The sequence below is a fragment of the Phyllopteryx taeniolatus genome, chromosome 8, assembly GCF_024500385.1.
Source record: "Phyllopteryx taeniolatus isolate TA_2022b chromosome 8, UOR_Ptae_1.2, whole genome shotgun sequence".
Classification (NCBI taxonomy): Eukaryota; Metazoa; Chordata; class Actinopteri; order Syngnathiformes; family Syngnathidae; genus Phyllopteryx; species Phyllopteryx taeniolatus.
In genome coordinates this window covers 16617040-16644015 of record NC_084509.1, presented here as the reverse complement: position 1 = coordinate 16644015, position 26976 = coordinate 16617040, and the positions used below count along the sequence as shown (strand labels likewise).

The 26976-nt window shown below is 43.0% G+C and overlaps 1 protein-coding gene across 2 annotated transcripts in view; it reads right to left on the bottom strand.

Moving 5' to 3' along the window:
• Positions 1 to 6269: 6269 nt before the first annotated feature.
• The window catches only part of rasgrp4 (RAS guanyl releasing protein 4), a 39813-nt gene continuing 19106 nt past the window's right edge, over positions 6270 to 26976 (bottom strand). The window contains exons 6-17 of one of the 2 annotated variants that reach the window (XM_061781374.1): positions 26087 to 26228; positions 25772 to 25945; positions 22381 to 22497; positions 15932 to 16207; positions 15767 to 15847; positions 12951 to 13055; positions 12142 to 12251; positions 10802 to 10952; positions 10686 to 10722; positions 7470 to 7601; positions 7184 to 7371; positions 6270 to 6496 (exon numbers count right to left, since the gene is read on the bottom strand). In XM_061781374.1, the coding sequence (XP_061637358.1) occupies positions 6383 to 6496; positions 7184 to 7371; positions 7470 to 7601; positions 10686 to 10722; positions 10802 to 10952; positions 12142 to 12251; positions 12951 to 13055; positions 15767 to 15847; positions 15932 to 16207; positions 22381 to 22497; positions 25772 to 25945; positions 26087 to 26228 (1627 nt within the window). In that variant the 3' untranslated portion in view covers positions 6270 to 6382. The remainder of the gene's footprint in view (positions 6497 to 7183; positions 7372 to 7469; positions 7602 to 10685; positions 10723 to 10801; positions 10953 to 12141; positions 12252 to 12950; positions 13056 to 15766; positions 15848 to 15931; positions 16208 to 22380; positions 22498 to 25771; positions 25946 to 26086; positions 26229 to 26976) is intronic. The other variant, XM_061781375.1, reaches the window with a different exon arrangement.

Below are 26976 nucleotides of genomic sequence, written 5' to 3'. Positions count from 1 at the left end.
TTTCTACAGAATTGTAGTTACAAAACATAAACGCAATGAATTCTAGTCTCCCATAATGCTTTGAGCTAATTACAATGCCAGGACTGTCAGTATGAGGAACGGGGCCAATGCTTAAGGCAGGAAATAAACAATTACACCATGTCTGCCTAGGATGTTGTTCATGTCGTTCAGGAAGTGCACACCTGCTTTCAACTGGCTTGTTCTTGTGTAGCATATGTGGATGGTGACCTCAAGTGGACAAATAAAATACCTGCCCCTCTGAAGCATCATATCTTGGTGTTGAGTTGAATATAATTCTCAATCTATCCATCCATTTTCTTCCGCTCGTCAGAGGTCGGGTCGCGGGGGCAGCAGCTTTAGCAGGGAAACCTAGACTTCCCTCTCCCCAGCCACTTCATCCAGCTCTTCCAGGGGGACCACAAGGTGTTCACAGGCCAGCCGGGAGACAGTGTCTCCACCATGTCCTGGGTCGTCCCCAGGGTCTGCTCCCTGTGGGCATGCCCGGAACACCACCAGGGAGGCGTCCGGGAGGCATCCTAATCAGATGCCCGAGCCACCTTATCTGGCTCCTCTAGATGTGGAGGAGCAGCAGCTCTACTTTGAGCCCCTCCTGGATGACTGAGCTTCTCACCCTATCTCTAAGGGAAAGCCCTGGCACCCTCCTTAGCAAACTAATTTCGACCGCTTGTATCCGGCATCTTGTTCTTTCGGTCACGACCCACAGCTCGTGACCATAGGTGAGGGTAGGAACGTAGATCGACCGGTAAATTGAGAGCTTTGTTTTTCGGCTTAGTTCCTTCACCCCAGCGGACTGATAAAAAGTCTGCATCACTGCAGACGCTGCACTGATCTGCCTGCTGATCTCCTGTTTCATTCTTCCCTCACTCGTGAACAAGACCCCAAGATACTTGACCTCCTCCACTTGGGGCAGGATCTCATCCCCGACCTGGAGAGGGCACGCCACCCTTTTTCGACTGAAGACCATTGCCTTAGATTTGGAGGTGCTGATTTTCATCCCAGCCGCTTCTCTGCTGCGAACCGCTGCAGTGAGAGTTGGAGATCACGGCTTGATGAAGCCAACAGAACCACATCATCTGCAAAATGCAGAGATGCAATACTGAGGCCACCAAACCGGACCCCCTCTACGCCTCGGCTGCGCCTAGAAATTCTGTCCATAAAGGTTATGAACAGAATCAGTGACAAAGGGCAGCCTTGGCGGAGTCCAACTCTCACCGGAAACTGATTTACTGTCGGCAATGCGAATCAAACTCTGACACCGGTCGTAAAGGGACCGAACAGCCCGTATCAGGGGGTTCGGCACCCCATACTCCCGAAGAACCCCCCAGAGGGACTCCCTGAGGGACACGGTCGAACACCTTCTCCAAGTCTACAAAACACATGTAGACGTTTGGCAAACTCGCGTCCCTGCCAAGGGTGTAGAGCTGGTCCACTGTTCCACGGCCAGGACGAAAACCACACTGCTCCTCCTGAATCTGAGATTAGACTTCCAGACGGACCCTCCTCTCCAGCACCCCTGAATAGACCTTACCAGGGAAGCTGAGGAGTGTGATCCCGCTGTAGTTGGAACACACCCTCCGGTCCCCCTTCTTAAAAAGGGGGACCACCACCACCCCAGTCTGCCAATCCAGAGGCACACTCCATGATATCCACGTGATGTTGCAGAGGCGTGTCAACCTGGACAGCCCCATAACATCCAGAGCCTTTAGGCCCCCCATCCACCCCTGGAGCCTTGCCACCAAGGAGCTTTTTATCCACCTCGCTGTCCTCAACCCCAGAGATAGGAGAGCCCGCCTCAGAGATCCGAGACTGCTTCCTCATGGGAAGGCGTGTCGGTGGAATTGAGGAGGTCTTCGAAGTATTCTCTCCACTGACTCACAATGTTCTGAGGTCAGCAGTGCCCCTTCCCCATTATACACGGTCCTGACGATGCACTGCTTCCCCCTCCTGAGACACCAGACGGTGGACCACAATTTCCTCAAAAGGTGTCCGGAAGTCGTCACCGAACTCCTCTCATGCCTGGGTTTTTACCTCAGTGACCAACAAAGCTGCATTCTGCTTGGCCAGCCGGTGCCCATCAGCTGCCTCAGGAGTCCCACAGGCCAAAAAGGCCCGATAGGATTCCTACTTCAGCTTGACGGCATCCCTCACTGCTGGTGTCCACCAAGGGGTTCGGGGGCTGCTGCCACGAGAGGCACTGACAACCTTACGGGCACAGCTCCTTTCGGCTACCTCAGCAATGGATGGGCGGAACATGGTCCACTCTGACTCAATGTCCCACGTCTCCCCTGGAACGTCAGCAAAGTTCTGTCGGAGTTGAAACTCCTTCTGACGGGAGTCTGCCAGACGTTCCCAGCAGGACCCTCACAATACAGTTGGGCCTGCCAGATCGGACTCTCCTCTTCCCCCACCATTGGAGCCAACTCACCACCAGGTGGTGATCAGTTGACAGCTCCGCCCCTCTCTTCACCCGAGTGTCCAAGACATGCGGCCGCAAGTCCGATGACACGACCACAAAGTCGATCATCGAAGTGCGGCCAAGTGTGTCCTGGTGCCAAGTGCACATATGGACGCTTGAACATGGTGTTCGTTATGGACAATCCGTGATGAGCACAGAAGTCCAATAACAGAACAATAACAGTTCCTCCCAATCACCCCCTTCCAGGGCTCACTGCCATTGCCCATTTGAGCACTGATGTCCCCCAGCAGAACGATGGAGTCTCCAGTGAGATCGCTTGGGGGGAGGGGGGGATGTAGTATCTGCGATAAACAAGGGTTTACTGTACATTTGACTTTTTTAGCCACTTTTTACCTTGTATAATATTACATAAATATCCATTTATTTTCTATAACACTTGTCCTCATTCGGGTTGCAGCTGAGCTGGAGCCTATCCCAGCTGACTTTGGGTGAGAAGCAGGCTACACCCAGCAACCAGGTGACAGAATGGTCGTCGCAGGGTGAGCAGCCCGCCATCGTTGACTCACTTTATTCCCTGGACTGGTTGCCAGCCAATCACATAATACCTATAAACCACTCACACTCACAAGTTCCTCTTCAATAAACCAAACATCCATGGTTTTGAAATCTGGAGAAAACATTCAAGCTGAGATTTGAATCCAGAACCTTTTGACTGCGAGGCAGATGTACTAAGCAGTAGTACACTTGGCTGCCATTACAGAAACATTTTATTGTGGTTTGTTTGTCCAAATTTTTGACACGTAAAAGTCATTTTTGAAGTTCTAAATGGATATTTCAGAAGACAAATCAACTCTGAGGAATTCCTAATGAATTTAATGGAAGGAAGTCCTGGAAACTGGTGGCTGACGACAGCAGCATTCCCGGCGCATCTCTCGACCAATTAAAGGGGACATATTATGGAAACATGAATTTTTAAATGCTTTTATACAAATAGGTTTGTAAGAGTCTTTCCACTCAAATGTGAAATCAAACAGCCAAGTAAATCTGTCTATTTCAGAAAATCTGTGTGTGAGCCCTTCTGAATTTTAACAAATTCGGTTAATTTCTCTAACAGTGACCCGCACATCAAGTTTCAATAAAACCAACCCACAAAGGCGGGTATGCTTAACTTTACAGTTGGGTTCACTGATAGCTGGTCAAACATCAACTAAGCTTAATGTGACTGAGGATTTCAGGCTTGCTTAACCCAAGTACAACCCCAATTCCAATGAAGTTGGGACGTTGTGTTAAACATAAATAAAAACAGAATACAATGATTTGCAAATCACATTCAACCTATATTTAATTGAATGCACTACAAAGACAAGATAATTAATTTTCAAACTGATAAACTTGATTGTTTTTAGCAAACAATCATGAACTTAGAATATTATGGCTGCAACACGTTCCAAAAAAGCTGGGACAGATGGCAAAAAAGACTGAGAAAGTTGAGGAATGCTCATCAAATACCTGTTTGGAACATCCCACAGGTGAACAGGCTAATTGGGAACAGGTGTGTGCCATGATTGGGTAGAAAAGGAGCTTCCCAGAATTGCTCAGTCATTCACAAGCAAAGATGGGGCGAGGTTCACCTCTTTGTGAACAAGTGTGCGAGAAAATAGTCAAACAGTTTAAAGACAACGTTCCTCAACGTACAATTGCAAGGAATTTAGGGATTTCATCATCTACGGTCCATAATATCATCAAAAGGTTCCGAGAAGCTGGAGAAATCACTGCATGTAAGCGGCAAGGCCGAAAACCAACATTGAATGCCCGTGACCTTCGATCCCTCAGGTGGCACTGCATCGAAAACCGACATCAATGAGTAAAGGATATCACCACATGGGCTCAGGAACACTTCAGAAAACCAATGTCAGTAAATATAGTTAGGTGCTACATTCGTAAGTGCAACTTGAAACTCTACTATGCAAAGCAAAAGCCATTCATCAACAACACCCAGAAACGCCGCTGGCTTCTCTGGGCCCGAGGTCATCACAGATGGACTGATGCAAAGTGGAAAAGTGTTCTGTGCTCCGACGAGTCCGCATTTCAAATTGTTTTTGGAAATTGTGGACGTCGTGTCCTCCGAGTCAAAGAGGAAATGAACCATCCGGACTGTTATGGACGCAAAGTTCAAAAGCCAGCATCTGTGATGGTATGGGGCTGTGTTAGTGCCAAAGGCATGGGTAACTTACACATCTGTGAAGGCACAATTAATGCTGAAAGGTACATACAGGTTTTGGAGAAACATATGCTGCCATCCAAGCAACGTCTTTTTCACGGCTTATTTCAGCAAGACAATGCCAAACCACATTCTGCACGTGTTACAACAGCGTGGATTTGTAGTAAAAGAGTTCCAGAACAAGACTGGCCTGCCTGCAGTCCAGACCTGTCTCCCATTGAAAATGTGTGGCGCATTATGAAGCGTAAAATACGACAACGGAGACCCCGGACTGTTGAACAGCTGAAGCTGTACATCAAGCAAGAATGGGAAAGAATTCACCTACAAAGCTTCAACAATTAGTGTCCTCAGTTCCCAAACATTTATTGAATGTTGTTAAAAGAAAAGGTGATGTAACACAGTGGTAAACATGACCCTGTCCCAGCTTTTTTGGAACGTGTTGTAGCCATAAAATTCAAAGTTAATGATTATTTGTTAAAAACAACAAGGTTTATCATCTTGAACATTAAATATCATCTTTGTAGTGTATTAAATTAAATATAGGTTGAACATGATTTGCAAATCATTGTATTCTGTTTTTATTTATGTTTAACACAAAGTCCCAACTTCATTGGAATTGGGGTTGTAGACATGCAGTAAGGACTCGATTAACGTCATTTTTGCCACAGTACTGTGAGACTTTCTTGAAACTAAAAGGTTCAGACTTGAAACTTCACACTAAACAAAAATATAAATCCAACACTTTTGTTGTTCTTTTATACAAAAGGCCTATTTGTATTTAAGACAGCATGATTATTGCACAGGTGCGCCTTTGACCCCAGTAAAAGGACACTCATTCAGCGTAAGACTGCACATTTGCAACAAGCATCCTGTCGTCTAATCAGCATCTTGATATGCCATACCTGTGAAGTGGATGGATTATCTCAGCAAAGGAGAAGTCCTCACTAACACCGATTTAGACAGATTTGTGAACAATATTTGAGAGAGAGAAACATTTTGTCTCAATAGAAAAAGTCACAAAGTGTTAAGTTGATATTTTATAAGTTCATATTTTTGTATAGCTTCCTCTACGTCTGTGCGCCACATCCACAGAACCGCACACTAATTGACAAAGTGTAATTTGGCGGCTCGGTGATGAAGTGCTGCCTCCACTAGGGAAAATGCAATCCATGCTTTTACTGTCTTTGTGGGGGGCTTGTGTTCTCCCCTAGTTCTCATCGTAATGAAATCCCTACTCGCCATTGGCTGGCTTCAGACAGAACCATCCCCTCAAAACAGGCTAATTATGTGTAGTACTAGTGTACTATAATTCTCGATCCTTGGGGTATTTTCACCCAAATGTCACAGAAACATTATGAAGACACCAAGGAACTGTTTTAAATTGTGTGTGTGTGGGAGGGAAGGGGGGGGGGGGGGGGGGGGGGGGGGGGGGCATACATCTCCTTTAATAGACTGACCTTTTTTTGTGGTAGCTGCCGCATTTAAAAAAAAAAAAAAAGAAAAAGTGGGAATTCTACTTCAGTTTTGTGCTTCATTTCCTTCCACAGACTCAATCCCGGATCAGAAAACTGCTCGCATGATATTCCCAAGAAACAGCACCAGAGACAACAATGATGACAGTGTCCTTAATTTAAACCAGAATCCTGACTAAAACACAACGAAGGAGTCTGTCTGCTGTGTGAAAAGTTCATGTTTTCTGGATGGTGAGGCAAAGGTGGCGGGGGTCAATCGGGCTCCCGGTACTTCTCCTTGCAAAGGTGCAGCTCCTCCAGCTTCTCCTGCAGGAAGGAGACGGGCATGGAGCACCCACGACTCCTTGGAGTAGGCAGCGTGTTGGCCTGACACACACACACACAAACAAAAACTCAGTTTTACACATGTGAGCTGCAAAGGCCACATAGATCAGGGCTTCTCAAGCTTTTTGTGTGCAGAGGACTTCCAGAGGAGAAATATGTCCAAGGACCTGCTCATAATCCTAACGCTAATTAACAGTTGTCTATTTCTGAGAAAAACAATAACAAATTTGTAAGTCATATTTTTTTCAGGGGGAAAAAAAAAATCTTTAAAAGAATAGATTAAAAAGGTCAAGATTAAAAAGGACTTACATGAAGAATAAAGACATATTTCTCCGAGATAATTTTCTGAATATTTTTCTGAATATCATCATAGTGAAAGATTGTCGTGGGAAGAAAGTCATGTCATGTTCATTTAAAAATAATACGCCTTTTATTCTGGAAAACACTGCATTGTTCTCAAGAAAAATAGGACGACTGTATATTCTTGAAAAAAATAAATTTCCATGACTTCAGTTAGTTCATAAGGAGGTTCTCATTTTATTTTTATTTTTCTTTCAGCTATGTTACACAGCATGAACATGTTCGATATATAAAAATAGTTCTCGTTTTTTTATGTCACAAAAACCTTGCATTTGAACAGGGGTACATTGACTTTTTCTATCCACTGTAAGTCAAGGTTGCCAATGTATTTGGTATTTAAGGTATTCCACAGTCAGTTTGGTGTCTCACCTGGCCAGGAGCGCTGTGGTTGTACATCCTGCGCTCCCTCTTCTCCTGTGGGGTCCACACTCCGGGGTCCGTCTGAGTGGAGCGGTCCCACAAACCCGTAGAGTCTCCACTCTTCCTGAAGGGGGCGCAACCCTTGTGGTGGTCAGAGTCGTTGCCATGGGGGAAGACAAAGGTGTCCTCCTCGGAACCTGACGGGGGAGGAAACAAGTGTGGGTGGTTGGTGTTCCACGTTGGGATGTAGAAATCGGAGTTGGTGGGGTAGGTGGTGTTGGGGGGTGGGACCTACTCCAAATGCTCCCCTTGGCTCGGGAGTCAAGGGCGGAGGTGCACGGGCAGGAACCGCTGGTGTTTTTGTGTTTCTTCAAACACTCTATTCCCACCAGATCCCGGCAGTGTCGGTGGCAGTTCATCCCGCAGCCTGACAGGAAACGCAGCTTTAATTATTATTATTATTATTGTACTCTTGGGGGCTTTAACAAACTAAACTCAGAAACTCACCCTGACAGGATACGCAAGAATCAATAAAGAAGCTACGCTGTGACACTAACAAGTAGTTGCCCGATTTGGTTTGGAAGCTTTAATTATTATTAGTTCTCTTATTTTTTTTGGTACTCGAAAGCATCATGACAGCATGCACAAAAATCAATAAATAATCTGTGCTGTTAAGCACACTGGTAGCCAATTTGGTTTGAAGGTATTTTTTTTAAGGATTTGCAGCTTTAATTGTTATCATTACAATTGTCCTTTTCGGGCCTTTAACCTGCTCAAAATTTCATGACAGTACATATGAAAATCAATGAAGAACGTACACTGTGAAATGCACAGGGAGTCTGCCATTTTGCTTTCAAGGCACATTTTATTTAGCTTTAATTATTATCATTTCCATTACTCTTTTGGCAACTTAAACATACTCAAAAAATGACATCAAAGCCATCATGGGCAAAAATCAATCAATAATTTATTTTTTGACAGGCACAGGTTGTCGGCCATTTTGATTTGAAGGTGCTGTTGTACTGTATATAGTGATGTGCAGCTTTAATTATTATTATTACTGAAATTCTTTTGGGGTCTTCAACCTACTCAAAAACTCATGAGAGGACGACTGGAAAGCAATGAAGCTATGCTATGAAACACTAGTAGCTATTTTGGGTTTAAGTCACCCTTTTAACTAGCTTATTATTATTTGAATTATTGTTTTAGGGCCTTTAACATGCTCAAAAAAGCATCACGACAGTTGGCCAATTTGGTTTGAAGGTATTTTTGTTCTTAGGGAGTTGCAGCTTTAATTATTATAATTACTATTCTTCTTTTGGGGGCTTTAACATACTCCAAAATGCATCGTCACAGGACACATGGAAATCAATAATGAACCTACCCTGTAAAAAGCACAGGTCGCCGGTCATTTTGGTTTGAAGACGCGCTTTTATTTAGCTTTAATGGTTATTATTACTATTATTCTTTTGGGTGCTTTCATATGCCCAAACTCACCAAATTTAGTAAACACATGTATCTGGGCGATACTTTATGTATTTTATCTGTCCCAAAGTACTCAGCCATTTTAATTTGAAGGCATTTTAGAGGCATTTGCAGCTTTAATAATTACTATTACTATTGTAGCAGACATGTTTCCCGCAAACGGAGGTGACACAGTGGCTCCCCACGATTTGACCAACTGCAGGCTTCCAAGCGGCCCTGCTTTGAGACTGCCCCCAAGGAGACGCTTTGGACCCTAAAGTAATTAGGAGGTCCCCTCGAAATCTTGGTTTACAGTCATCAAAGAGTCCTTTCTTCATTTGAACTCACAAAAGCCCAAAACGGACTGATCGAGGAAGGGATGCAAATCTAGCAACAAACTATTTGCTTCCCCATCGGCCACCCCTCACCCGTTTCCCCTTTCTTTTGTGCGATCAGAGCAGCTGCTCCTACGGTATCACGTACACTCCCAGCCAAACTTGATCGCTCTGAAATTGCCAGCGAGCCACAAAAAGGGGCAGGAAGAGAGACTGTCCGGAAGGCGTGACCCCTCTTTCCATCCATCCATCCATCCATTTTCTGTACTGCTTTATCCTCACGCAGGTCGCGGGCGTGCTGGAGCCCATCCCAGCTATCTTCGGGCGAGAGGCGGTGTACATCCTGAACTGATCGCCAGCCAATCGCAGGGCACATATAAACAAACAACCATTCACACTCACATTCACACCTGCGCGCAATTTAGAGTCTTCAATCAACCTACCATGCATGTTTTTGGGATGTGGGAGGAAACCGGAGTCTCCGGAGAAAACCCACGCAGGCACAGGTAGAACATGCAAACTCCACACAGGCGGGGCCGGGATTTGAACCCCGGTCCTCAGAACTGTGTCGCAGATGCTAACCAGTCATTCACCATGCCACCACGCCTCTTTCCTTTTTGTTTTATTTTTCTACATATTTTTCTTCTGTCGCCTTGCTTCCTGAGCCACTTCCAGAGAGAAACTACCACCCGCCAGCTTGAGCCTACGGTCGTGAGTAGACGCGGCAAAACTTTAGTGCCTAATAATTTAGGGGAAATGACTTGCTTCAGACAAAATCTCAACTTGTCCTCTCACTCGCTCCCGTCCGCACTGGACGCATTAAACGCTCACATTTCTAACTTTAGTCCAACACACGATGTTCTATTCCCCTTTTCGTACGCCGACTTTACCATTATTAGTGTTATTTTCTTTCTTTAGTTAGACCCCTTTTGTGTGTTTCCCTCTAGATCCCTTGAAGATGTCATTAAATATAGTATACAATTCCACTCTTGGTTGTATTTTGTGTGTGTTCTGCGTTTAAGTAAACCTCTGTCACTTTCATAAAGTGTAGAAACCTTCAGATTACAAGACTGATGAAAATGTTTCTCTTTATTTTTCCTAAGTTTTATACATAAAAAGTGACGTGGTGCCCTTTTCGGGACATATTAGTTGATTTTAACAATTAAACTTAGAATTACGGTAAACCGGAAGTAACGCAAGCGTCCCTTCCGGCTTATTCTTTTCTCCTAAATTAATTACATTTTTATATGACTAATATACGCTACACTATTATTCTTTTTTTTGTTGGCCTAAGGTACTAAAAAAACGCACAAATTTTGCAGAATGTACCTGGGGAAAAATTTACATATTTTAGTTGTGAGTCATTTTATTTGAAGGCACCATTTTTCAGGAATTTGCAGCTTTAATTATTAGTATAGCAAGTACTACTTCATTTCTTTTTTGTGCACATGTTTACGGGCTAGAACTGATGTTTTTTAGCTGTCCTGGAGGTACTCAGCCATTTTCATTTGATTTGCTGCTTTAATTATCATTATTAGTATAACAATTATTCTTTTGGGGACTAGAACTCACCAAATTTTGCAAACACGTGTATCCAGATGACAATTTATGTATTTTAGGAATCCCGACACAATCTTCCCAAAACCAGCTTTAATTATTATGATTACAATTATTCCTTTAAAATGTGATGAATACGAGTGATGCTTGCTTACCTTTGCAGTGGTAGCCCTGTTTAATGACCCCCCACAGCTATAACAAGATACAACACGTTATTTTTCATTGAAGATTTTACTTGCATTATTTTTTTGATTGATTGACGAAGACTCACAAAGCCGTTGCAGGTGTCACAGAAAGTGGGCCTCTTGTACGTGGTCTCGTGGAAGTTGTGTGCGTCATTGAAGTTGTAGCCCAGCTTGGCGCACACCGACAATCCGCGCATGAAGTATGATGTCATCTCCTCGCGGCTGATTTGACCTTGCCTGAGGGGACGGGGGGGAATACTGAATGAATACTGATATGAACAAAAATTCAAATTCAATTACAAATTTCTTTTCCCCAATATACTGCAATTAAAAATACAAATAAAAAGGAAGTAAAGAAAGCATGAATATAGAAACAATCAGGTAAAAATACATAAATTAAAAAAATTAAGTAAGCATACAGTACAATGAATGAATAATTTAATTTTAATTAATTTATTTTAATTTTATAATAATAATAATAATAAGAGTGTATTGACACTATTTATTGACTTGTAGATACTGTGTGTACAAAAAGCTTTACAATAATAATAATAATAATTATAAATAATACATAAATACATGCGACACGGTGACCGACTGGTTAGAGCGTCTGCCTCACAGTTCTGAGGAGTAGGGTTCAATCCCCGGTCCCGCCTGTGTGGAGTTTGCATGTTCTCCCCGTGCCTGCGTGGGTTTTCTCCGGGCACTCCGGTTTCCTCCCACATCCCAAAAAAAGCATGCATTAATTGACAACTCTAAATTGCCCGTAGATGTGAATGTGAGTGCGAATGGTTGTTTGTTTGTATGTGCCCTGCGATTGGCTGGCAACCAGTTCAGGGTGTACCCTGCCTCTTGTCCGATGATAGCTGGGATAGGCTCCAGCAGCCTGCGACCCGACTGAGGAGAAGCGGCTCAGAAAATGGATGGATGGATGGACATAAATACATTTTATTATACAATTATAAATAATTAACAATTATAAATATTTTTGGCAATCCACTCTTATCCGTTTGTTGCCATGTTCTCTTCTTTAAATCCCATTGTGCCTTATAAATACATTTAAATCCATCCATTCATTTTCGCAAGAGTGCTGGCACCGAGCTCACTTGACTTCGGGCGAGAAGCGGGGTTGAACTGGTTGCCAGCCAATCGCAGGGCACATACAAACAAACAACCATTTGCACTCACATTCACACCTAAGGACAATTTAGAGTCTCCAATCAACCTACCATGCATGTTTTTGGGATGTGGGAGGAAACCGGAGTGCCCGGAGAAAACGGGTAGAACATGCAAACTCCACACAGGTGAGACTGGATTTGAACCTGGGTCCTCAGAAGTGTGAGGCAGATGTGCTAACCGGTCTCCCATGTGCCGCCAGTCCGCTACTTACATGTGTGATTAAAGCGCATTTACACTATACTGTCACCTTTCAGTTTGCTGCGTGCAGAAGGAGAAGGGGAAGTTGGCGGAAATATTCTCAAAGTCTTCCAGAGGGATGTAACCATCCTGCTTGTAGTCGTAATTCTTCATGATGGACTAAAGGGGGCGACACAAAGAGAGAGTGGCGCGTTCACCACTTCTGCTTCTTCTACCGGAATAAGGAAGTGAAAATCGTGTGTGCACGTGTTTGTGTGTGTGTTTGTGTGTGTGTGTGTGTGTGTGAGGGGCCGGTAGAGGCAAATGCAGTAATACAGGATTACCTCCCAACCTGAGAGCATTTCAGTTCTAAGTGTTTCAAATGTGTCTGAGAGCATTTAGGTTGCGTAAGAATGTTTCAATTTGGTGAGAGAGTGTTTCAGTTGTGTGTGACAGAGTTTCAGTTGTTTGTGAGAGTATTTCAGTTGCGTGAGCGTGTTCCAGTAGCATGTTTGAAAGCTGTTCAGTAGCGTGTGCGACTGCGTTTCAAACACTACTGAATTTTATTTTGCTCACATTCTGAAAATCTCTGACACACTATTTTAAAAACAATTCGCTCACACGCTACTGAAACACTCGCACACACTACTGAACCACTCTCACACACTACATAATTTTTTTCTCTCACACACTACTGGAATGTTCTCACACATACTATTGAAACACTCTTATACTGTACACACAAACAAAAGTCTCCCTAATACAACTGAAATGCTCTCATAAACACAAAAGTGAAATGCTCTTTCAGTATATAGCATACTGACATACACGTAATCATGAATGATGTCCCTGATGGGCACTCATACGCGTTATACTCACGTCCACCATCTGTTTGACGTGTTTAGATATGGTGTCGGGGTCAAGGCGGGGGGCGACCCCGGACCCCCATTCTGCCACCACCGGTGGTTTAACTGGAGTGACGGGCTGCAGCCATGAGAGAAAACCAAATCAATTACACACGCACACACGGCGTCACACCCCAACTTTGCACTTTGATGTGGTTGAGTGACTGTTGCGGTGCGCCTTTCTTGCAAAGCAGACGCCCATGCTGCTAACCCAAACATGCATGTGCTTGTTAGAAGTAAGTGTGCCGGAGATCTACGACAACATCCTCATATTAAACATACCACCACACCATGATATCACCATTTATTACTATAAAGTTCCCCTCTTGGTTGTATTTTGGGTGTGTTCTGAGTTTAAGTAAACCTCAGTCATCTAGAACTCAAAATTTCATAAAGTGTCGCAACCTTCAGTTTACGAGTCTGATAAAAAGGTTTGTCATCACTTTCCCTAAATTTTATACCTATAAAAAGTGACATGCTTTTCCTTTACGAGACATATTAGTTTGATTTTAACAATTAAACTTAAAATTACGGTAAACCGGAAGTAACGCAAGCGTCGCTTCCGGCTTATTCTTTTCTCCTAAATTAATACAAATTTTATTTGACTAATATATGCTACAGTATTAAATACAATTTTCAACATTTTTTATTTAATTAGGTCTATTACTTTTAAGATTTGGGATTTTGTAAATAGTTGATTCGTGGGTTCCAAAAATCCCACGCTATGCATTATTCTTATTTTCCTGTTTTGCAATTAAATTACTGGTTCTATATATGTTTTACATACATTTACCCAGATTTCAGAGCAATAGGTAAAACAGGGTATCACTTAAGTTGAATAAAATAATTTCAAACCATTTCTCTTTAATAAAGTTTTTATTCTGTACAGTATACCTATACATTTTTGATATATTTTTTCTAATGTTTTCTATATGTGACATCCAACAAAGCTCATGGTCTATGTTCATCCCCAATAACTTACTGTAGTTTCATTGATCCATTTATTTTGTACTCCATTTAAACACAATTTTAAGTTGGCATTTACCTTATTAAAACCAAAACACATCCATTTTGACTTCTTATCATTCCGAGAAAGTTTGTTTTTACTGAACCATTTATTTAATTTGGTCAATTCATGTTCTACTGTTAAAATTATTTGATTAATATCATCCATCCATCCATCCACCCATTTTCTACCGCTTATCCGAGGTCGGGTCGCAGGGGGCAGTAGCTTTAGCAGGGACGCCCAGACTTCCCTCTCTCTCAAAAAATATTTGTATCATCACCAAAGATGAGTAGCTTCAGAATCTGCAATACATTGCAGGCATTATTTAAATAAATGATAAATAACTTGGGCCCGAAAATGGAGCCTTGGGAAAGTCCACAAGATAATGTTTTTTGATCTGACATTAATTTCAACATGTTGAACATGTTGTTGTCTATTGTTTATATAGCTGTGTAACCAACATTGTGACAGACCTCTTATACCATATTCCTCACTTTCTGTCATAATAAGGAGTTATTAATAGTATAAAATTTTTTTTCATGAGTCAATGAATACGCTGATGAAATTTCCCTTCTTATCAATTGCTGCTGCTGTACTCTACAAAATCCATCACTGCTAAAGATGTAGATCTGTTATTACGAAAGCTGTATTGTTGATCATTTAATAAGTTGTGCTTTTCTAAAAAAGTATATAATTACACGATTTCTCCAGTATCTTTGAAATTTCACAAAGTAAGAAGCCTGGTTGGTAATTAGTTATCACTTGTTTCTCACCATCTGCATATATTGGGAGCACTTTAGCCAGTTTCATTTTCTCAGGAAAGATTCCTATTATAAAAAAAGTTCCTGCAGATATATGTCAACGGTTTCATAACACAATCAATTACCGCTTTAATGATTTCCAAGTCAATATTGTTGCAAACTGTGGATCTCTTATTCAAATTGTTTTACAACTTATAATACAACACTTTTACACACTGCCCCAAGGAACAGATTTAAAATGATTAAATTCAATGTGTAAGGTCTTCTTATTTACATTGGTATCTGGTTATTCTTCAGCTATTTAGCTCTTAGACCCACTTTAACAAAAAGGTTGTTGACTTCATTGGCAATAGTGAGTCAGATGACTGGAGAGAGAGTAGAATGGGGTCAAGCTGGACATTAGTCAAATGAAGCCAGTTCATGATAGAAGCATCATAGTTTTTGACCATGCGACATATGACCTGATGTGTTTTGTACAATTTTCATTTTCATCAAACCGTAAACTCCAAGTTGTTATCCTGTCATTTGTGTTTCGTTTTTACACCACCAATATCTATGACTGTAATATCACCGTTGTTTTGTCCGCAATATTGATTAAACGTCAATACTATATTGTCAAAATAATTAAGCCCACAATAATGATAACATCACGATACCACTGTATCACCATATTTTTCCCTACAATAACCATGAAATCACCATGGTACCAAGATACTGGGCGGCTGTGGCTCAGTTGGTAGAGCGGGTCGTCCAGTGACCGAAGGGTCGCCGTTTCGAATCCCAGCTCCAACTGTCCGCATGTGGAAGTGTCCTTGGGCAAGACACTGAACCCTAATTGCTCCCAGTGGGCCTGGCAGCGCCTTGCATGGCAGCAGCCGCCCATTGATGTATGAATGTGTGTGTAAATGGGGGAACGTGAGGCTTTGTAAAGCGCTTTGGTCACTGTGAAGCTGTAGATAAAGCGCAATATAAGTGCAGTCCATTAACCATTGGCTACACTTGTTGAGTGTGAAGGTGACTGACCTGGATCTTGGGGTTCTTGGGTTCCTTGGTGTAGGAGAGTTCATAGATCTGGTCCTCAGTGTAGTAGAGATCTAGAGAGAGCTGAAGCATTAAAGACATCATTGGCGATATTCCAGCAAGACTCCTTGGGGGGTCTGGGTCTGGGACTGGATCTGGGTCTCCTACCGTCAACAGGTGCAGGAGGTCTTTGTTGGCCTCAAATGGTGGCGTGAGTCTGTGCAGCTCCAGAAGCTCGTTGACGTTGCTGTGAAGATGCTGCAGCTTGCCAAGGTTGATCTTGTCCCCATCCACGTAGTCGGGTAGAGCCTCATTGAGGGAGATCAAATCTTTGAGGTGCACGCCCAGAATCGGAACCTTGAACCCAGAGCACTCGCTGTAGAGACGGCGGTAGTTGCTATAGTTGCTGCGCGACGACAGCAGTTCCGTCATCTCACTCAGCGCCTGACAACGGCATGAGAGAAGGTGCTCATGTGGTATATTTTTAATAGCACCTTATTTAGACATTTTCACAGTACAGCAGAATACATGTAAGAGAGTGAGTGTTTCAACTATCTTCCCTTGGAACTATCTACTTCAAAGAGGGCAACTGCATTCTTGGGACCAATTGCTTATCTAGCAGGTCTCCCCTTCTGTTTACAAGACAATATGTCCTCTGGGTAAGCTAGGAGGCGAAGCCATAAACGGGAGCTGCCATTGTAATATCAAAAGGAACAATTACCATTTGGTACTGAAAAAGGCTGAAACTCTAGACAGAGAGGCACCAAATGAATTTGCAGCGTGTACGGTTGATTCAAAGACAGAAAGCCACCTTGTGGACAAAAGTGACACCAACTAAAGGTAAGAGGGAGTAGCTTGACTACTCAAACCCACTCAGTAAACCAATCAGGCTTAGTGGCGGTACTTAAGAGTATGCCCACAGATGCGAGACTTTATAAGCTTGTGACTGAGAATTTCGGATGGGCTTTTAGCGAATCTGACTTTGAAAACAGCTGTTATGACACAAAGGCTTGTTCAATAAACCTGATTTAGCCCAAATGCCTGTGTCTCAAAGTATTCTTTGCTCCTACCTGACGGAAACGCTTCCTCAGCCAGATGAGAACATTTTCCAGACCCGGAAATTCACCTCACTCATTTCGACAACAGGAAATAAGAATCACCTGGTTTTAGTCTATTTAAGCTTAGTTTAATCTAGTCGACTCTCTTCTTCTTCTTCTTCTTTTCCTTTCGGCTTGTCCCGTTAGGGGTCGCCACAGCGCGTCATCCTTTTCCATGTAAGCCAATCTCCTGCATCCTCCTCTCGAACACCAACCCAACTGCCCTCATGTCTTCCCTCACGACATCCATCAACCTTCTCTTTGGTCTTCCTCTAGCTCTTTAGCCTGGCAGCTCCATCCTCATCATCCTTCTACCAATATACTCACTATTTCTCCTCTGGACGTGTCCAAACCATCCAAGTCTGCTCTCTCTAACTTTGTCTCCAAAACATCGAACCTTGGCTGTCCCTCTGATGAGCTCATTTCTAATTTTATCCAACCTGGTCACTCCGAGAGCGAACCTCAACATCTTCATTTCCGCCACCTCCAGCTCTGCTTCCTATTGTCTCTTCAGTGCCAGTGTCTCTAATCCGTACATCATGGCTGGCCTCACCACTGTTTTATAAACTTTGCCCTTCATCCTAGCAGAGACTCTTCTGTCACATAACACACCTGACACCTTCCTCCACCCGTTCCAACCTGCTTGGACCCGTTTCTTCACTTCCTGACCACACTCTCCATTGCTCTGGACGGTTGACCCCAAGTATTTAAAGTCCTCCACCCTTGCTATCTCTTCTCCCTGTAGCCTAACTCTTCCCCCACCACCCCTCTCATTCATGCACAATTCTGTCTTACTTCGGCTAATCTTCATTCCTCTACTTTCCAGTGCATGCCTCCATCTTTCTAACTGTTCCTCCAGCTGCTCTCTGCTATCACTGCAGATCACAATGTCATCTGCAAACATTATGGTCCACGGGAATTCCAGTCTAAACTCATCTGTCAGCCTATCCATCACCACTGCAAAAAGGAAGGGGCTCAGGGCTGATCCCTGATGCAGTCCCACCTCCGCCTTAAATTATTATTATAATTATTATTCTAGTCGACTCTAATCGTTAGTTAAGTGTACAGTAGTCCTGTTTAGTCTAGTATAGTGCAGTTTAATGTAGTGTAGTCTTTAGTCTAATCAAGTCTAGTCCAGTGTTGTTAGTTTCATCTTGTTTAGGCTAATGTAGTAAAGTAGTCTTGTTTAGTCTAATGAAGTCTAGTCCAGTGTAGTTAGTTTTGTCTTACCGGGAGACATAGTCTCTCCAGTGTGTCATGGGTCATCCCTGGGTCCTCCTCCCAGTGGGACGTGCCTGGAACACCTCACCAGGCCGCATCTTATGGCCATAGGTGAGGGTAGGAACATAGATTGACTGGTAAATCAAGAGCTTTTCCTTTCGTCTCAGCTTCTTCTTCACCACGACAGACCGATACAGAGTCCGCATCACTGAAGATGCTGCACTGATCTGCCTGTTGATCTCCCGCACTCATGAACAAGACCTCGAGATACTTGAACTCCTGCGCTTGGGGCAGGATCTCTTCCTTGATCTGGAGAGGGCATTTCACCCTTTTCCCACTAAGGACCATGACCTCAGATTTGGAGGTGCTGATTTTCATTCCAGCCGCTTCACAGTTCGCTGCAAACCGCTCCAGCGAGAGTTGAAGATTGCAGCTTGATGAAGCCATCAGAACCACATCATCTGCAGAAAGCAGAGACGCAGTGCTGTGGTCACCAAACCGGACCCTCTCAGTGCCTCGGCTGCACCTTGAAATTCTGTCCATAAAGGTAAAAAGGTAAAAGACATAAGACTTGGAACTATGGTATCTCTAAAAGAAGCAAGGCAACATTGAAAGAAACAATACTAAAGAAGGGAAGAAAACGATACTAAAAACAATGTCCACAGAAAATAATTAATAATCAAAGGTTTTTCTAATAATGTGCATTTTCAAGCCTTTCTTAAAAGCATTCACAGTCTGCGGTGCCCTTAGATGGTCGGGGAGAGCATTCCACATACTGGGAGCAGTGGAGCAGAAGGTGCACTAGCCTGTTGATCGAATCCCAGTCCTCAAAGGCTGTAGAGGGTTTGCCTGTCCAGATCGGAGGTTACTTGTGGAGGAATGTGGGGTGAGTAGTTCTTTGAGGTATAGGGAGACAGTGTCGTTGAGGTACTGGTGGGACAGCAGGGAGACCTTGAATCTGATCCTGTATTGTACAGGAAGTCAGTGGAGGGAACTGAGGACGAGTGTGATGCGAATGTACTTGGAATCGCACTCTCATCAAGATCCTGACAGAGCTGTTCTGTATGTATTGCAACTGCTGGATGTACTCGATGAGAAGTGTGTTGCAGTAATGAAGCCTGGCAGAGACAAAGGCATGGACATGTTTTTTGGCATCGGAGAGAGTGAGTGTGGGGTTCAGTTTACTAATATTTCTGAGGTGAAAGAAGGACGTCTTGGAGAGGTTTTTGATGTTGGGGTCAAAAGTCATGTAAGGTCCATTTTGAAACCTAGGTTGATGACTAAAGAAAAGAGGTGAATGTTATGGCCGGAGAAAGTGATGCTGGTGATGGTGTCGTGTGCCAACAAGAATAGCTTCCATTTTTAAAGTGTTGAGTTGAAGGAAGTTATGAATCATCCACGCCTTTATCTCCTCCAGGCAAGTGGTGAGTGAAGATGAGGACGGGACTGCAGAGGGGGTCGGTTTGTTTTTTATATAAAGTTGGGTGTCAGCAGCGCACCAGTAGAATGAGATGCCATGGCCAAGGGGAAGCGAGTATATGGTGAAGAGGGTGGGGCCACGGAAGGAACCCTGAGGGTCACCACAGGTTACAGGGAGAGTTTCTGACTTTGCTACTCCCAGGGAAACATACTCTGTTCTGTCAGTGAGTTATGATATGAATCAGGCCAGGGCAGAGTCAGAGTGTCTAATGATGGAGTGAAGGCGATGATAGAGGATTCGGTGGTCAATGGTATCAAATGCTGCAGAGAGGTTAAGAAGAATAAGAATAGATGGTGAGCTGGCATCTGCTGTCATCAACAGATCATTTATGAGCCTGACCAAAGCGGTTTCAATGCTGTGACCAGGGCAGAAGCCAGACTGGAAGTTCTCATAAAGACTGTTTGATGAGAGATGATTTTTGAGCTGGGCAGCATCTACTCTTTCCAACACTGTAGATTGGAAAGGGAGGCTATAAATTGGGTGGTAATTTGCAAAGACTTCATGATCCAGGTTGGCCTTTTTGAGTAGTGGTTTGATTATTGCGGTTTTCAGGGCAGTGATATTTGACCAAGTACCTGATGCTGTAGTGATGCATTCGCCTGATTTAGGTTCAGGCAGCGTGGGTTCAGTTCCCATTCAGTGACATTGTGAATGTGAGTGCGAGTGGTTGTCCGTGTCTATATATGTGCCCTGCGACTGGCTGTCGACCAGTTCAGGTTTTAGTCCACCTTTCGCCCAAAGTCAGCTGGGATAGGGTCCATCACCCCGCTACCCTGAACAGGATAAGCGGTACTGAGAATGGATGGATGGATGGTATTTGACCAGCTTGGAGGGAAAGGCAGTGATCGGTGGACTTATTGCAGTGTAATTTTATCAGGGATGAGGGAAATGGGTCCAGGGCAGAGGTACAGGGTTTCATCTTTTTTACGATGCCCTCAACTTCTCGCTGAGAGGCGTCTGTGAAAGAGCAGAAAGGCTGAGTAGTCCTGGCCTGAGGGTAAACAGTTGGGTTGAGGGGACAGAAGGCCTGGAGAGGAGGAAAAGTGGGGTCGGAGGGTGTCTGGAAAGATGGGAGCGGATATTTTCCACTTTCATCCTGAAGGAGATTAATCTATTGCACCTCTCCTGGGAAGTGTCCAAGTGTAAGGGGGGCTTGTGGGTTGAGGAGAGGATTTATGGTAGAGAAAAGTTGCTTGGGGTTTCCAGGGCTATTGTTAATCATGTGGGAGTAGAACCGGGACCATGTTTTACTGAGGGACCAGGGGTGCCAAACGGGCCACATTGTTGTTGCAGTTCCCCTCAGAGGGCCGCTATGACTGCGAAACCATGTACATGTTCATTTGCCTCATCATATTATCATAAATACACAACAAATCGATGGATAACTGTTTTGAAATCAGAAGTCAAGGTTAATAGTTTGTTCAGCTATTCAAGTTACTGTAAAAATGGTTTTTGTAACAACAAAAAAATGCTTGCAATAGTTCGTTATAATTTATTACATATAACAATTTGAAATTTTGATACAAGTCTTAGCAAGAATCATAGAAGTAGTCACACATGATTTTCTTTCGCAGGTCACATAAAATGATGTGGTGTGCTAGATCTGGCCCCTCTGCTGTAGGCTTTCTGATGCACACGGTAGGCTGTTTTGCGGACAGTGAGTCCTGTGTCCCTGAAATGCCTTTCAAGGACACGTGACACTCTATGAGCTCAGTGGTGTATCATGGGGCAGTCTGGGTGAAGGTGACTCTTCTCAACAGGGGCATGGTGGTCCAAAAGGCTGCTCAGTGATGCATTGTAAACATCCACCTAATCAGTGACTAATAGGGGGTGTTGGCAGAGGAGAGATGCTTGAGGTCAGTCAATCACTCAGCAGGGTGTCCGTGTTTATGTTTTTGAGGTTCCGGAAACTGATGACTCCATCTATTGTCTTTACCGCTTATCCTCACTAGGGTCGCGGGCTGCTGGAGCCTATCCCAGCTATCTCCGGGCGGGAGGCGGGGCACACCCTGGATTGGTTGCCAGCCAATCGCAGGGCACATAGAAACAAACAACCATTCACATCTGGACTCCCATTCACACCTACGGGCAATTTAGAGTCTTCAATCAACCTACCACGTATGTTTTTGGGATGTGGGAGGAAACCAGAGTGCCCGGAGAAAACCCACCCAGGCACGGGGAGAACATCCAAACTCCACTCAGGCGAGGCTGGAATTTGAACCCCGGTCCCCAGAACTGTGAGGCAGATGTGCTAACCAGTCATCCACCGTGCCGACAAACTGATGACTCTTTTGGGCCTACTGAGGGGCAACAGGGTTGGTAGTTCCATGGAAACAGCCTCGTGGTCAGACATGGCCAGATCAGGAGGTTATTGATGAAGGCAGTGTTTGTGATGACCAGCTCTAGGGTGTGGCCTGGGGCAAGAACGTGATGGGTGAGGTTGAGACTGTCCAACAGTTGGAGAAAATTGGTGACAGAGTGGGTGGAGGGGGTGTTTCCATGAATGTTAAAATCTCAGAATATGATAAAAATGCCTGCAGTTTACTCTTGTGTATTTTATTCTAGTTGAGTCTGGTCATGCTTAGTTTAATGTACAATAGACTTGTTTATTATAGTATAGTTACAATAGTTTTGTTTGGTCTAATTTAGTCTGGTGTAGTCTAGTCCAGTCTTGTTTAGTCTAGTATATTCTAGTCTCATCTATTTTAGTCCTGTTTAATCTAGCCTTGTCTAGTGTTGTTTAGGTTAGACTAGTCCAGTCTGGTTTGGTCTAATCTAATCTGGTCTAATCTAGTCTGGTCTCGTCTTGTCTTTCGTACCTTGGTGACGTCAGGAGGCAGGAGGGTGTACGTGTCTTTGAGACGGGAGATGGCGCTATGGCAGAGGCCTCCAGTGATGGCCATCAACGTGTTGAAGTTCTGCAGAGCTCGGAGTCTCTGCAGATACAGAGGATAATGTTGTAAAATGATTTTGAAATGATGTAAAATATTTTTTTGCGGATAATAGTTTGTGGTTTATTTACTGTTTAAACTACAAACCCCAATTCCAATGACGTTGGGGCGTTGTGTAAAACATAAATAAAAACAGAATACAACAATTTGCAAATCCTTTTCAACCTATAATCAACTGAATACGCTACAAAGACCAGATATTTAATGTTCAAACAAATTAATTTTTTTCTGCAAACATTTTCTCATTTTAAATTTGATGCCAGCAAAAAAAAAAAAAAAAAAAAAAAAAAAGATGGGACAAGGGCCACAAAAGACTGGGAAAGTTGAGGAATGCTCAAACATCTGTGGAACATTCCACAGGTGAACAGGTGAAATAAGGTTTATCAGGTCAAACAATAAATATCTTGTCTTTGTAGTTTATTCAGTTGAATATAGGTTGAAAAGTATTTGCAAATCGTTCTGTTCTGTTTTTATTTTATGTTTTACAAAAAGTTCCAACTTCATTGAAATTGGGGTTTTTATTCATAGGGCTGCACGATATATTGTTTAAACATTGACATCACGATGTACGTGTGCGAAATGGATATATCGCAGGGTCCTGCGATATTGGTATTAATATGCAGTTAATCAACTGCAGAGCTGCCAAATGTTACGGAATATCTGTATTTTGTTACGGTTCAAAACAGAATTGGCAAAGGTGAATTAATCAATAGACACATACTTTTGATGATGGATGATGGAATGTCGAAATCTCATCTAGTGGTACTGTGATTCAGGCTGCAACTGAGTCCACCATTACAAGCTTGATTTAATCGAAAGATTAAAATGACAAACACTGACGCCATAATGTATTAACAGTTATGATTATGACTGTTGCATGGAAATGTTCTTGACAAAATATTGAAAATATCCATATTCAGACAAGTTTGGACAAATTGTTCTGGAAGTTTTGTTTTATTAGGTTGGCAGTTCTGCAACTGTAATATATATATATATATAAAGACCAGCAGAGGGACCTGGTTGGACATGCTAATACGATTAGCACTGATATTACGGTGCATTATAACCCATCAAACTGCACACACGGAGCAGCCAAGAGTGTTGTATACTTACACACTTGTATGATAACTATTATTGAGGTCACAGGAAACAATGTACACCTCCCACATTTACTGTATCATTCTTCAGAATGTAATGAATGCTTGTCGCAACAGATGAATGAAATTTGGGGGGAGGCTGAGGGGTGGAGAGCTACGGCAACTCTGATGGGATAAAATTCAAGTGTACACAACAACGTGTGTTGTTTAAACTAATTCACTCAAATTTAGAAACACGAATGCATATTTTGTTAAAACGTGTTTAAAATAACAGCTTGATAAAAAAAACTAATGACTCGTGTTAGGAATGTGCTAAATAACTATACAGTAAACCTGGACACTGAAAAATTATTTTAACTTTATATCTGGACTTTTACCTACTCAATACTGCAGGAGGGATTTGTTTGATGTGCGTCCCACGTCCTAGACGCACAAAAATGATGAGGGACGCAAAAAGCTTTTCGAATGTGCGTCCTCTGACACATAACATTGGATGTGTGCAAGGCTTGAATTAATCGCAGTTTACGCATCAAAAAACACATTGAAAAGCAAAAATGCAAATCAGGTTTACCGCGAAGACGGAAGACAGCAGTGGCGTGCGTGACACAACGCGCTTACGTCACCGATGCGTGGATGCGGAAGTGGAGCGTTCGACTGAGAAGCGCAAAGACAGCAGTTGCAAAATGCGACGCCAAATTGAGATGAGAGAAAAAAGACAAATGGCGAAGGTGTGGTCACATTTCATAGTGAAATGCAAGGTGAGCACCTGTTCGCTGTAACACGGTCTTGCTCTCTGCTGAGTATGACGATGCGTCGCGGGACCCGAGAAACGAGGGAGATGGAAATATTTCTCTCTCTCTCTCTCTCTCTCTCTCTCTCTCTCTCTCTCTCTCTTTTCTTCATTTTAGTTTGAACAAATTGAACACTTCCAAAACTTGCAGTAAAATAATATTTGTCTTATTCCTAGTCAGTTGGTCTAAGCTCATAAATGCACAGCCACGGACCTAATGTATTAATATGTCACAAAATGCTAGCTGTTTAAGTGCAGATGAACAAAGGGCGTTAAGTGGGAAGTTCCCACTGGGAGCACTTATTAAAAGTGCATATACTGTAATATGTGAAACACCATTATGAACCAAAAAAAAAAAAAATAGGTTTTGAACAAACAACCTCTAAAATGGTTCAGTTAAGATTTGTTAAACTATGTAACATTTTTGAGACTTCACTGTCAAGATCCCAAAAAGAAAAGGGTAAACTCAAACTTTATTTTTCTTAAGTTCACCACTTCATTTGAACATGTATAACTTTCTCTTTTTATTTACTTGCTCTTATTGAGAAATGGAGCCCTACTTTTATTTAGTAAATGAGAGAACATTATACAGTTGTGCTCATATGTTTGATTACCGGGGCAGAATTTGTAATGTGTACGAGCCTTTATTATGCTGTAATATCATGATGTCAGTGGCATAAAAAACATCAACGATACTATCGTTTATCTTGAAAGTTTTTGTGAAAATATATTGCTCTAAAAAAAATTAGCGTGGCAGGCCTAAATAGCCATAATACAGTATTAGAGATAGAGAGCAAGAGCAATGGATAACACAAAAATATTGTACACACAGTATAAAAGATTAAAGAGTAACAACTGTAATGAAAATCTGCAATATAGCGGAACCGTGAAGCAAGAACCGCGATGTAGCGGAGGATTACTGAATGTCTATTCAGTGATGATAAGTTGCAGGGACTCATAGCTAGCTCCAGGGCTGGTACTCATTGTTTCCATGACATGTGCATCCCGGGACTCACATCGTCTGAAGTGTAAAATGATCTATGCTACAGTGTTTTTAAATACTTGTAGACTTTACACAAATGACTCAGTATACTTTTGTGCATAGTTTCTTTTCAACTGAAACTAATACAAATTGTCCAAGCAATACAGAGAGTGAAAAAGGGAAATGTGTGCTGGTTTTCACGTCATGAGTATGTTATCCTGTTTTTGCATCGCAATACTGTATCCCAAGGTTAAAAAAAATTGCAATGTAATTTTCTTCCAATATCGTGCAGCCCTAATAGGCAATTACTGTATAAACATAACTGCCTTGCCGTGAATATACCCCAGGGAATAACGTGTGGAAGAAGGAAGCTGAAGATAATGTTCCCACCTGAGCCACGTGGATGAACTTGGTGAAGACCTGTGCCCTCTGCTGGGCCGTGTGCCTGCTGAGGATCATGAGCTGGACCCATTGGGACACCCCGTTGCACATCATGACAGAGCGCTCCAGCGCTGGGTTGTCCCGCACCGAGCCTCGCACCACGTAGCTGCGGTAGTCCAGAAACTGACCAATCGAGAGCACCGACATCGTCAAGTACAAAAGTAAAAATAAATGTTCACTGTCAATTGTATACAATACCTGTTTTAATAACTCAAGTAAAATGTTGTAAGAAAAACAAATGCTCAGGTCGCTCGCCGGTCTCACCGAAACGCTGCAGAAGTTCTTGAACTCCAAGTAGCTGAGGTGCTCGGCCATCTCATCAGCCTCCATGTGGTCGAAGATGAGCGACACCTTTCTCTTCTTCACAGAAGGCGAGGGGGCCTGTGACACGTTCACGTGAGGGCTTCTGGGAAAAGACAGGATCAAACAGATTTATAGTCAACAGTACTGGACTGATCAATCAAAAATCAACACAAGTCAGGTTTATTTGTATAGCTCTTAAACACAAAAGAGTCTAAAAGGGCTTCACAGGCCCACAGTTGGCAATGATTGACAACATCCCCTAATCTAAACATCCCCTAAACTCTCCAATTGGGCAAGGGAAAACTCAAAACCCCATTTTGGGAAAAAAAGAAGAAATGCCAAAAGAGAAGAAATAAGTCTTAAGTCGGGATTTAAACATCTCTACTGAGGTAGCAACTCTAATATTTGCGAATAGAGCATTCCAGAATACTGGAGCCGGAATAGAAAATGTTCGAGAGCCTGCGGACTTCGTTCTGGCTCTTGGAGTCACCAAAAGACCAGTGTTTTGCAAGTGTAGGTTTCAAGACAGAACATACGGTTCAACTAAGTCAACGAGATAAGAGTGTGCTAACCCATGTAATATTTTATGAGTAAGTAACAGGACCTTAAAATCGCAATTCAAGTAGACCGGGAGTCAAAGCAAGTTGGCCAGAATCGGGGTAATATGATTGAACTTTCTCATTCTTGTCAAAAGTGCAGCGTTTTGTACTAACGGCAGGCCTTTCATACTAGAGATGAGACCAGAAAGCAGCACGTTACAATTGTCGAGGTGAGACGTAACAATTGCGTGGACTATGATCTCTGCGTCACTAGCTGATAGGCTAGGCCGTATCTTAGCGATATTGCGAAGA